Source organism: Schistocerca piceifrons, chromosome X, assembly GCF_021461385.2.
Source record: "Schistocerca piceifrons isolate TAMUIC-IGC-003096 chromosome X, iqSchPice1.1, whole genome shotgun sequence".
Lineage (NCBI taxonomy): Eukaryota > Metazoa > Arthropoda > Insecta > Orthoptera > Acrididae > Schistocerca > Schistocerca piceifrons.
Window position 1 is genome coordinate 267217142 of NC_060149.1, and position 13830 is coordinate 267230971.

General features: G+C 39.9%; 1 protein-coding gene across 1 annotated transcript in view; it reads right to left on the reverse strand.

Annotated features, from left to right (window-relative positions):
- LOC124722302 overlaps positions 1–13830 on the reverse strand; it is a 422581-nt gene that overhangs the window by 156804 nt on the left and 251947 nt on the right. The window contains exons 3-4 of the mRNA XM_047247484.1: positions 7832–9349; positions 2109–7712 (exon numbers count right to left, since the gene is read on the reverse strand). Of these exons, the coding sequence (XP_047103440.1) occupies positions 2109–7712; positions 7832–9349 (7122 nt within the window). The remainder of the gene's footprint in view (positions 1–2108; positions 7713–7831; positions 9350–13830) is intronic.

Genomic DNA, 13830 nt, shown 5'->3' on the forward strand with positions numbered 1-13830 from the left:
TGTCAATCTCTGGTAACCTGTGGTGCCAACAGCCTCCATCCAAATTTTCTTCTGTGTGGATCCCACAACCTCAATAAATTTAAAGAGTGTCATTTTTGCACCCGATTCTGAATAATTTTTAATTTTTTTATTTTTCACACTTTAGGTTTCGGGCATCCTTTTTCAAGTGCATCTCTAGCAACATGTGGGTTCATCGTCATCATTAATTTAAAAATTGCATGCCGCACATTATCATACGAAGTACAATCGTCAAATGCCCTCTCATCTTGCAATATTTCGTATGAAACCGACTGTATAAACTCACTCAATAAACTGTCACAGTGTATTTCATACGAAATATTGAAAGATGAGGATGTTTGATGACTGTGTTTTGCACAATTATGCATGGCAAGTGATGTATAAATGACAACGATGTAGCAATATATGTTACTAGACACATACTTGAGAATGAGCAATGCCTGAAACAAGTGGTTGAAAAATAAAAAACATATATACAGGGTGAGTCAGGAGGAGAGGTACATGCTTAGAGGGGTGATACTATTAGTCATTTTGAACAAAATACTTCAGATGGATATATGTTCTAATCCGAATGGTTTCCGAGAAAGAACACTTTTAATGTCCATTGATATTTGTTTTCTGTATTATCCAAACACTGTCATTGTTTACAATGTACCATAGTAGTGTAAAGAAAGTTGTGACAAACAATTTTACAGTGAATGCTTGTAGACTATCAGGTTGGGAAACTGCCTTAAACTGGCATACAAACACTAAGCTACAACACATTGGGTGTTGTGCGAGATTTTCAACATTCTAGCGCTCTCCTCGTGCAAACTATAGGTCCTAGAGAAAAATAAACAGAACGTTTCTGGTAGGAAATGTAATGTAGTTTAATTTTGCACTGCTGGAGGGTATGGTTTACGAGTTATTTAAGAAAAATGCACAAAAGTGATATTAAATGTATTCTATCTCAGAAACCGTTCGGAATAGAGCATATGGCCATATGAAGTATTTTGTTCAGAATCATTAATACTATCACCCCTCAAAGAATGTACCATGTCTACTGACTCACCCTGTACATACATTCCGGTGGAAAAATGTTCTCCAGCCAACAGTTTCCCCTTTCCCCTTCCTCTGCTCTCCACCCTCTCTCAGATTCACATCCTGACATTGCCAGCGGTGTGTGCCACTCTCCAGCAGCTCTGACAACTGAGTATCACATGCCCAGCCCATGCACCTGCCACCCCTCTCTCCCACATTCATAGCAGGCAGGCTGCCTCCTATCAAGCCACTACCCACCCACCCCAAACCCCTTTCCCTGTCTCCCACACCACTCAACGCACCCTCATTACAACCTCTTCCACTGGCTGCAATGCAGCATTGTGCATGCAGGTGGAACCATGTAGGGGCATAGGTAAAACCCCTTTCCCTGTCTCCCACACCACTCAACGCACCCTCATTACAACCTCTTCCACTGGCTGCAATGCAGCATTGTGCATGCAGGTGGAACCATGTAGGGGCATAGGTAAAACCCCTTTCCCTGTCTCCCACACCACTCAACGCACCCTCATTACAACCTCTTCCACTGGCTGCAATGCAGCATTGTGCATGCAGGTGGAACCATGTGTGTGGGGGGGGGGGGGGTTTGCAGCATACACGAGCACACTTCCACACACGCTCTAGCTCAAAAAAGGATTACTCTGAAAGCTAGTAAGTTTTCTTTCTTTTTGTGTGTGTCTGTTGATGACTTAACACTTCCCCTTTTGGTGAGAGTGGCCTCCTTTAATCCAAAAATATTTACATTCTACCACAACTCTCCAACAAAATCAAAAATTACATTTCTATCACAAAGCAATATTTTTCAAATCCACACATCAATATGACTAATGGTACTTGAAAGTCAGCTATTCCATACCTTTACAGCGACTTTTGGTGTATAACAGCAATCAACTTTATGTACAAAGAAAGCAAATGTTTGACTCCGTAAATATACTGAATAACAAGGTACAATTGAAAATAAAAATATATAAACAGACAGTACTTTTTTTCACTGCTTTATAAACTGGGGAACTGTGTTCACATATAAACAATAATACTGAGTTAACACTAACCTTAAAATATTCTTTGGCCAGCTCCTCCATCTCAGACTTGCTCAGGCAATCAATTTCATCTTGATACATATGGACAACAGTAGCACCTCCATTGGCATATGTTTCAATGCGAATAAATTTACCATATTTCAGATTATCAACACCACACTGAGAACACGATGGAGGTCTCGGTAACGAATAATGTTTAGTCTGAAAGTTAGTCTTAGGATCCGAGGGAACTTCTGATGATCCTGGATCTGACTTCTCACTCTTATCAGGTAATTTGTCCCTACGACACTGGACACCAACATTTACTCGTTTAATTTTTGACCTGCTGTGACATTCAGAACAGCGGATTTTTACATCAGATGAGCTGCTACTTCGGCGATCTTTGATTATATTTTCTCTACTGGATGAATGGTCAGATCTATCTTTTAGTGTCGAATCATGAACTTGACTACCTTTTTCATGAGTGTCACCACTGCTTCTTCTGTATCTCTCTTTATGCTCTGATCTGTCCTTACTAGAGCGTCGAGATGAATGTCTCCTACTGTGCCTGTGTTTCCGGTGTTCATTCCCTGAAGTGTGTTCATGTCTGTGTTTGCTATCTGATCCAACACTTATACTTACAACAGAGCCAACATTAGAAGCAACAGCTTCGCTGTTACTATGACTGCACTGCACATTACCGAATGGTTTACTTTCATCTGTACCCTTAATACCCACTGGTTCAGGCAAACTTTTTTCTGTGAGAGTAGGTTCATCAACAGAAGGAACATGAACATCTGTAACTGATGGACTTAGTGTGGTTTTGCAGCTATATGACTGAGGAGGATCTGTTACCATAGGTGGAGAATTGCTACAGTCTGTATCTAGTACTGAAGAAGTATGAGTTGTTGTAGATGGCAATGTATCTGGAGTGGGTGTTTGGGAACGTTCTACTTGTGCTGGTGACAAAGTTCCACAGTCTACATGTGCTAAAGAAAGAGATTCTGTGCTTTCTGAAGACAATACATTTGCCTTCACATCACCATCAAAACCACAAAATTTCTCTTTTTCTGGTATTATAGATTCATCCATTTGAGATGACACTGTTTCAGTTCCAACATCTGTTTCATTTGCAGGATGTACTTCACAAGGACCAGTCACTGCCTGAACTGGTAGCACTTCACCTGTTGCATCTTCTTCTACATTTGTTAAATCTACAGATGAAGAACTAATTCCATTTTCCTCTGCAGAAGACAACAGACTAGAAACTTTCGTTTTTGAATAATCATCTCCATTTTTGGGAGCATCATTTACCAATGGATTTGTTATATCTTCTGTCACTATATTTTGTGCAGTGGAACTCAATTTAGTTATGTCTGATGGTTCTGTTACCACCATTGAGTTATTTGATTCAGAAAGTAACTTTGTATTATCCTCTTGAACTTCTGTTGAAGAAACAGCAGCAGCATCTATTGTCAGAGGCGTCTTCCTCCCATCAACTGAAAAGTTTACACTACTTTCAAATCCCGGGGCATATGAACTGTCTCTGTCAAGTTTTGCAGTGTTCACATTGACTTCTTCATTTGTCTGAGCATTCACAGAATTTGCTTCAGGTGATTTCCATGAAGCACTTGTTATGGAATGCTGCAAGCTTACAGGACTTGTACCAGAAACTTTATCACTACATTCTGTAACAGATGACCGAGAACTTGGTCCCCTTTCTGATTTAGGTATTTTCTCACTTTCATTAACAGAATTCTCTGGGCATTCTGTGGATGTGTAGGACCCTTGCAAAGCTGGGGGCCTGCTACACTTCCCATCAGTCGATGAACTGCATTCTTCATCTATTGACTTATTATGAACACATTCAGAAATTTCTACACAGCATTTTGCTTCCTTCTCAGCATGTAATTTGTGTTTTTCCATTTCATTATAGTCAGAAAGTGCGTCTTTCTGAGTAAAATCAGAACAATTCTCAGATTCTGAAGAAACAGAATTATATTGTTTTACCAAAATTTTACATTCTTCATTGATAACATGTGACAAAGAAGATGCATGTTCTTCTTGTGCATTGTTTATAACTGGTTCCCACTTACATAAACTGTTATTTGGTTTCTCCAAACCTGAAAATGATTTAACTTCTGAATACTGCTTGATGGAGGCAAATGCAAAACCATTATTATTCCCAGAATGTTCTTCATGCCTTGATAGGACAGAACACACATCAGACTTTGTAGATGATAAACTGGTGTCCATTTCAGTTGTCACAGGATTTATATTAAATTCTGGTTTAGCATCAGAGGAACTGATTTCAGTGATACAAGAGTCTATATCAGTTTCAGCAGACACAGAATCACCCATAGACTTGGAGCAAAATTCTGCTGTTGAACTGTAATTATTTTCTGTATCACAAGCATGACCTTCAGCTTCAGGCACCTCTGGTTTTAACAACATCTGCTCATTGTCTAGTCTCTGAGACTGAAATCCTGCAAAAGAGGAGTCTGACACCTCATCCAAGTGTGGTGGCTTTGTGTGCAGTCTGATTAGAGTTTTAGATGTCAGCTGGGTATCTAATACATCAAGTGAAGGCAGCTGCGTAAATGGCTTGTGAAATTTATGGTGCTTATTTTCATTTTCTGTAAATAAAACACAGGGATCATGTTCATCCGGCAAAATTGTTGCTCCAGTAGAAGAACATTTACAACATACACTACATGTGTCAATTGTACAACTTGTCTCATGTTTCATATGAGATAGTGAATCACAACAACCTTGTTTAACATTTTCTTGGACTCTGTTGTCCTTAATCAATAGAGTGGGTTCCTTTAAGTTGTCACTATCGTTGAGAGAAACTGTACACTTTGCGGATGAACAATTCATATCACTTTCATACTGGAAATTATTCACATTAGTAGACTTCATTGTCATTCTGTTAGACACAATATCTTTATCATGCCCCTGGGTCATAGAAATATCAGGATTGGCACAAGTAGATATTGTACTACAGTCAGCAGACGTGGGGCACACTTGAGATCTCACAGTTACAGAACCATCTACTATTTCAGCTGGCAAAGCACCTGCTTCGGGTTCATCAGGCAGTTCGCAAAACCCAGTTCCAAGAGTAACACTGTGTGCAGCTTGCCCTACTTTCTTGGGCAGAACAGTCAATCCTCCTATCTCCAATGGTGCATTTACTGGTGGTAGCTTAGGTATGCCAGACAGAAGAGCTGCTCTGGGAGAAATATGACTTTCTTGAGCCTTAGCCATACAAGATTTATCATCTACATTCAAAGTACGAGAATGCAGCTCTGTTGGTGATTTAGGCAAAGGTCTCAGTCTATCTTTATTTTGATCCATAATTTCAGTAGCACCGTATGCTCTTTCTGCAACTGAGACACACTCTCCTTTCCATTCAGTACACTCTGAGCTTGTCTTTTGCAGATTACAATTACCCTCAATCTTAAGCCTTCCTTGATCACCACTTTCCCTAATATTAAAATCCAAAACAATTTCCTTACTTTCTTGTTTAGGTACAATCACACTATTGTCTCCTTTTTGTGAACAGAGTTCTGAAACTATTATTTGTGCAGCACAATCGTTCTTTAACTTCTGCAGAGTATTCTCACCATTTTCCTTAGATGAACTTCCATCTCCACTGTCCTTGGGTAATGCAATGCTATCAAGCCATTTCTTTGTACAATAATGATCAAGGCTTTTTTTCATAGATCTGTCATCAAATGACTCGTGTACTGTCCTGTCGTCCGCCATCTTTCGCATTACCCGACCATCTTCTGCCTTTTTTGTACATTTATCAGAATCTAACTTGTGTACAGACTGTTCAGATTCTAATTTGCGAACATTTCTGTCAATATCTGCCTTGGTTATCACCCTGCTACTCTCACTTTTACGTGATCCCCGTTCTGCTTCTGTTCTCCTTCCTGAACGTGCATCTTCCATTCGACGTACATTTCGGTCTTCGTCTATCTTCCGAGCAGCACGTTCACTCTCTGCTTTACAACCAGTGCCTGCTTTACGTGTTGTTCGTTTCACCTCTGCTTTTCGTGTTGCTCGGTCAACCTCTGACTTACGAGTAGAACGACTGGCATCAGTTTTTCGCAGTGATCGGTCAGACTCCAATTTACGATTGCTTCTCTCTAAATCAGACTTATGACCTTGTCTTTCAAGATCCTGTTTGCGTACCACACGATCAGTTTCAGACTTACGAACATTTCTTTCACTGTCTATTCTTCGAACGCCACGCTCTATGTCTAGTTTACGAGCAGTTCTTTCGTCATCTGATTTGCGATGAGGTCGTTCACTGTCTGATTTTCGGTAAGTACGATCAGTATCACAAGAGCGGGTTACTTTCTCAGTATCAGTTTTCCGAGGTGTCCTGTCAGTTTCTGCTTTGCGAGTCTCTGTCTTGTATGGACTTCTGTCACGAATTGACTTACGTGATGTTCTTTCTGTGTCTGCTTTACGGCAAAAGCGTTCACTGTCTATTCTGTAAGATGTACGCTCTACATCTAATTTGTGTGAAAGTCTATCATTATCAAGTTTATGTACTGAACGGTCAGTATGAGATACTCGGTCGCTAAAGGTTGACCTCTCATAAGATACACGTTCATGGGAACTTCTATCACTGTAGCCTGAACGTTCACCATGGAAAGCACGTTCACTGTGTCCTTGTCTCTCGGTATAAGAAGCCCTATCGTAGTGGACACGGTCACTTTGGTGGGACCTCTCAAAGTGGTATCCTCTATCAACCACTGAAGAAGTTCGTTCTGTATCAACTTTCTGAAAATGGCGGTCACTTTCAGATTTATGAGAATGTCGTTCGGCGTCCACTTTATAGAGGATGCGTTCTGTATCTGACTTATGAGGAGTTCGTTCTCTGTCTAACCTATGACACACACGGTCTCCATATGTTTTGGAATGACGGTCTTTATCTGTTTTGCTGAGACGATCCTTATCTACTTTATGTGTAGCTTTCACAGAAGACCGCTCTGTTTCAGTAACTTTCTCCGTATGTCGATCTAGATCTACTGACTTTGCAGCAGTGAGATCTGTGTCAAAAATGTCCCTAATGCTCTGGCTTAAGGAGGGTGTCTTGTGGAGAACATCACTTGGGGTGGCAGCTTGCTTATGGCTCTCACTTACATCCTTGGGAATACTGTCTGCATTAATCACATCCTGCATTGAGCTATCTATTGTGGCTATCCTACTTGGGGAGAATCCAGTAGTGATTGCTTCCTGTGAGGAATGATCAACAGCAACAACCGGAACTGGACAATGAGACAAGTTAGCTGTCTCTGATAATATATCTGTGCTGGTTGTCACCTGCAAGCAATCACTGGGGCTATCTGGACACTGTGGGAATTGATTTTCACTGTTTGCATGCTGCGGTGAACAACTTGAGCTGGTGGCCTCTTGTGGTGGATGTATTACACTCTCAGATTGCAGCTGAGAATGGAGATCATCATCTGACAGCTGCGATGGATGAACTGCATTAGCTGTCTGCTGTGAAGAAGTAGCAGAAATGGCTTCCTGATGTTGAGGAGAAAGCTCACTTTCTTCTTCTCGTCTGGAATGGACTACACTCTCTTCCTTCTGTTGTTGATCAACCAGGCTGGTTACCTGCAGCATAAAACAATTTACACCAGTTGCCTGCTTGAGATAATGGTTATTCATAAATAAATGGAAATCGTTGCATGAAAAGTATCTGTCACACTATTAGATTTGTCTATTAGACTTACCTCTTCTGTATGCCTTTTGGTGTTTACCACACTGTCCATCTTCTTTGATAGGTTTTCTTCACCAACTACCTTATGCTGTACACAGTCTTTGTGAGCTTCATCATCCACCTGAGGAATATGGTCCCCCCTGACATTCGCCACCTCATATGACAGTTGGTCTGCATCAGTTGCTTCCTCACACATTTGACTCTCACTGTTCATCTCCTGGAAAAAGTTGACTTCTTCTTTCACTCCCTTGTTCAGCTGGTCTTTGCTGTCCACATCCTGAACTGGTACAGTCTTGTCTGCATTCCTTCTGGATGGCGCATCCTCTTCACTAGCTATATTCTGTGACTGGCTATCCACACAGAAAACATCTTTGTCGGCTTTCTCCTGAGATAGCCCTTGCTCAACAGCAACAGCTACATGCATCAAGCTCTCATTTGTCATCTTCAGGCATGTATTGTCACAGTTGGCTTGCTCACAATGTGTCCCACCACCATCGAACACCTCTTCATGCAGCTTCCCATTATCAGTTACCTTCTGATGAGGCCTACTCTCCTTAGTTGTCTCACAGATGGATTTCTCACCATTATCTACTTTATTTTGTTGTGTCTTATTGCTGAGTGCTTGCCCGTATGATGTACCAGTACTGACAACTGCAGCACATGAAGTGTCACCGTTGGTTGCCCTTTCACCTGGCCCAGCAGTACTGGCTTTTCCATGGGGTACTGCATGATGCACTACCTCCTTGTGTGATGTGCCAGTACCAGCCACATCCCCATGCAGCACATCAGTTTCTCTCAGCTCCACATGAAGCTTTTCAGGATTAGTAGCCTCCCTTCGTGTTGCACTATCATCAATCATGCCCTGGTGGATCCAACCATTGTAAGCCTTTTGCTGATGACCAGCCTCACTGCTCCTGTTTTGGTGCAAACTTGCTTCATTCATTGGTTCACATTGTAAACGACCACTGGTGGTCACATTCTGCTGTTGAGCTTCATCACTAGCTACACCCTGGTGTAAAAATCCCTTGCAACATGTCTTCTGGTGCTGCTTAACATTTTCACCAGTAATACAATGACAGCTTTCCACAGTCGAATTATCTTCTTTGTTCCTGATTGATGCCCTGGCCACCTCATCATCAGTGGCTGCCATCCTGGGATGTCTGAAAGTGTCAGTCAAACCCTGATGTAATAACATAGCATTGGGAAATTCCTGAGAAAGCCCACTACCACTTATCACTTTACTTGAAAACCTGGCCACAACATCTGTCCGTTGTTTGACCACAGAGTCCAATTCTTTTATGGTACTGTCCACTTCCTGCACCTTGAGGGGAGACTGATCCTTGGGGTGTGTACTCTGACAATGGGGCTCCATACATGCCCCATGCTCGATGTTGCAGTCCTTGTCAGCAATTTCACTGGGACGGAAGCCTGGGCTGACCACATTACGAATGCGATCATCCACATCGGCGCTGTTTTGTTGGAGGTAGTTGCTGATCTGCCTCGGAAGACTGTTGGTCAAGCTGGCCGGCTTCTGCGAAAAATAATTCACATAAATATACTTGTGAGTTCATAGTCATAGGATATTTTCCTGGAATGATAATTTAATTCTACAAGATATACTGCTAGTTGTCTCCTTGGCAGGAGGCACCCAATGCCTACTCTTTGTGAAGAGTTGTTTGAATCTTGTCTCACCTTAAGGAACAACTTCTTGTTGTTTATCGAATCACAACAGACTGATTTATGAGAAAAGTATTCCATCTGTCCTGGAACATCTTCCTTGCAACAATCAGCTTCTAAAAGCCTTCTGCCCTTTTGTTATTCATTATTGTAACTTTATTACACAATTTGGAGAAGGGATTAAAGTTCAGGGAGAAGAAATAAAGACTTTGAAGTTTCCTAGTGATTTAATTCTAGTAAAGGACTTGAAAAAGCAGTTGAATGGAATGGGCACTGTCTTGAAAGGAGGATATATAAGATGAACATTAACAAAAGCAAAACAAGGGTAATGGAACATAGCTAAATTAAATCAGGTGATGCTGAAGTAATTAGATTATGAAGTGAAACACAAAGTAGATGAATTTTGCTATTTGGGCAATAAAATAACTGATGATGGCCAAAGTGGAGATGATATAGATTTAAGTGTTAGGAAGTCTTTTTCAGGAGATATTTGTCTGGAGTGTAGCCTTGTATGAAAGTGAAATGTGAATGATAAACAGTTTAGACACGATGTGAATAGAAGCTTTTGAAATATTGTGCTGTAGAAGACAGTGAAGAATTGGGGAGAAAATAATTTTGTGGTACAACAGACTAAAAGAAGGGGTTGGTTGATAGGACACTGAGACATTCAAGGGTACACCAATTTAGTACTGGAGTGAAGTAGTGGTGGTGGTGGTGGTGAAAATCGCAGATTGAGACTAATAAATGAGTACAGTAAGCAGGTTCAAAAGGACATAGATTGCAGTAGTTATTCCGACATGAAGAGGCTTGCACAGGGTAGATGGCATAGAGAGGTGCATCAAACCAGTCTTTGGACTGAATACGACAGCAGCAGCAGCAGCAGCAGCAGCAGCAGCAGCAACAACAACAACAACAACAACAACAACAACATAACACAACTGTAACTGATCAAAAAACAGTTATGTGAGGAACTGTACAACTATTACATGTATGATGGCAAGTCAACTGGGGATTTGATTCATTAAATGCCCATGTCTAATAAATGTCATTTCATTTTGGGAAAATAAGTTCCCCCTCACTATTTAAAATGTGCCACCAACTGCCACAATCTGTCAGGTTTGACTTCTACATTGTCTGCAAGTGATCTGCTATCAGAATACCACCCAGTCAGATTCTCTATATATTAAAAAACAACAAACCACAAAGCAAGCGTTGGAAAACAAGTTTTTGTGGCAGCCAATTTGTTTCTTTACCAATCAAAGCACAGTACATGTGACAAAATGTACATAAAGCAAACTAACAGAACATTTGACACTAGATGCAGAGAGCTTGTAAGAGGATGTAAATATGGAGCAAACCAAGTTTTACAGAACACCAACACAACCACAAAATTACTTAAAGAGACCAGTAAATATAAAGTTTTCACATAAAAACCACCAGGTCCAAAAACAAACTAGATGCAAGTCACAAAAAAGAGGGCTTTTGAAAGCCAAGAAGAAATGACCAGTGGATGTGCAGTTCACATTTGTTTCCAGCTTCCACTGACATCAAAAAGGAAAAACAGTTAACAACTAAAAGGAGCAGAACATGAACACTGTGTTTTTAAGACTCCATCATCATCATCATCATCATCATCATCATCATCATTATTATTATTATTATTATTATAAACACTGAGAAGAATGGAAACAAGTCTTAATACACAGCTTTAGAGTTAAGAGAGGATTGGGAAACTTGACCGTATTCCGCAGCACCATTTAGAAGCATAAACTGTTCATTGGTTCTCAACAGCACTCCTCTCAAAGCTGTACCTTGTGTGATAATTGCGCGTAGTAGCTTCCAACAATAACACTACAAGCTAATATCATTGTGGTAACTGGAACATTATGTTTCACTATCTTTCGCTTACAGAAGTTTCACTATCCTTCACTTACAGAACAATTGATCGATTTCCTGTACTTAGCTTAATGACGGTATGCAACATTGCACTCGTCATTAAACAAAATGAGGAGACAATCTCTTTGGATATTTTTACCAGTCACTCCACTCTGCTTGAACAGTTGTAGAATCATTCAATGAAGGTCTACATTCAGCAGCACCGAAATACTCCAATTATGAAATATTAGTTGGAGGGGACTATACATACTGAGTGCAGACTGCGAACACTTTCTCCAAAAACTGTCTTGAGCAACTAGTTCTACAATCCACAAGCAACGGAAATATTTTAGAACTCGCAGCTACAAACAGGCCTGACCCTATAACCAGTTTTAGTACAGACACAAGGCTTAACAATTACAATGTTATCACAGATAAGCTAGTTATTAAAATTATTAAATCCATCAAGATGGCTAGGAGAGTTTTAATGCTGGAAAGAACAGGTAAGCAGCTGTTAGCATCCTACTTGTACACAATGAATGAATGAATGAATGGATATTATTTACTCCCAATATGATGGACATAGAGCAATTATGGGTAAAGTTTAAACTGATTGTAAATGGCACAGTGGAGAAGTATGTGCCAAGTAAGAGGATTGTGGAGATTATTGGACTCTCAGTTCAAAAAAGAACATATAAACGCTGACAGGAAAAAGATAGTCGAAATCCGTTTATCTATAAAACAATCAAAGTATGAAGCATACAAAAACTTCTACAATAACTCATAAGCACATTATCTTGTCAAGAATTGTAGAAAATTATGATTCTACATAAAGTCTTCTATTCAGTCACTCATCAACCAGTCTAGTGTGACAAAACAGATAACAAAAAACAAACTGAAATATAAGTTTTGTGTTTAAAAAATCATTCCTACAGTATTATACAGAGACACCATCATTTGACAACCACATGAACTCCTGTATAGAGCATAAAAAGTGGCATCCCTTGCAATGAAAAGCAACTGAAGGAGGTGAAAACAAAGAAGTCAGCAGGTCTAGTTAGAACTGCAACTCAGTTAACAGACAGTACTCTTCAGCATTGGTCCCTTATTTAGCTTGTGTTTATCATGAATCTTTTATCATTCACAAAGTCCAATATGACTGGAAAAGGTTTTATTGACTAATAGCCTTAATGTCAGCTCGCTGTAGAGTTCTTGAGCATATTCTAAGTTAAAACATAATGAATTTCTTTGAGAGAGAATAGCTTCTGTCCACAAATCAGCACAAATTTTTAAGCATCATTTGTGCAAGACAGAGCATGTCCTTTTCTCGTACTGTATCATGCGAACCATGGATGAAAGGCACAGGCAGATCACATATTGCTAGCTGTCTTCGAAGTATCAGTCACAGTGCCATGCACACTGTTAACATAAAGTCTGAGCATACAGAATAGCTTCTCAGATATGACAGTGGCTCAAAGACATTTTAAGCAATAGAATACAGTACACTGTCCCAGTGGGCGAGTGTTTGTTGGAGACAAAGGTACCGTCACGAGTATCCCAGGGAAGTGCAGTGGGAACCCTCTGGTTCTCTATTGTCTCAGTAGTAGTCTTCAGGTCACAAATTGACTGTACATCTGAGTTATTAGTACATTCAAATACAGTAAATGTATAAATGCTTGTTGCACCCACCTCACTGAAGCCTAAGCTGAGTGAGCGTGCCAACACTATTTCCTATGGTACAGACTAATGAGTCATTTTCTGAATTTTCTATTACAGTACTGTAAACATTACGCATGTTCCAATCATTTATTTCTATATGTTGTGATGGCAGCAGCAAACTAATAAGCCCAATTGAAGGCTGCAAAGAGATATTTCAGAATGGCAGTAAAAGTCAAATATCATACTGAAAGGGATTCTCTGTGGCTCATCTGACTCCTTGAGGCCTATACAGCTAAACTGACAACAGCATTTCCCACAAGTGCTCAGGTTCTGGGTTCAAGCCCCAATTTGGCACACAGTTTTAATCTGCCAGGAAACTTCAAAAATACACACTGCACTGCAGAGTGAAATATTTATTTTGCTTCATAGGATGTATATTTTCTGAAGAAATTTCTCTAATTACTATATCTTCTTATCTTAGATACAACTATATTTATAATATGAAGATAATTATTACTCATTTTGGTCACACATTGGCCCTTTTCAGATTTTGCACATCATAGGTGGCATACTTATTATGTTTAGAATATGAAGATAGCTAATATATGATAGGAATCAACATGATTGTTGTCATATTATAAGTGTGATTAATTCAAAAACAAAAAGAAAGGTATAATATACCAATCACTCTTCTCCATTGGCATAATGTCATTTTTCCCCAAAATGTTATTTTGTGTAGGCAATGGTATCATCATTGTTCCATCAGTGGAATACTCTGACTTCTATTATTATCACAGACAT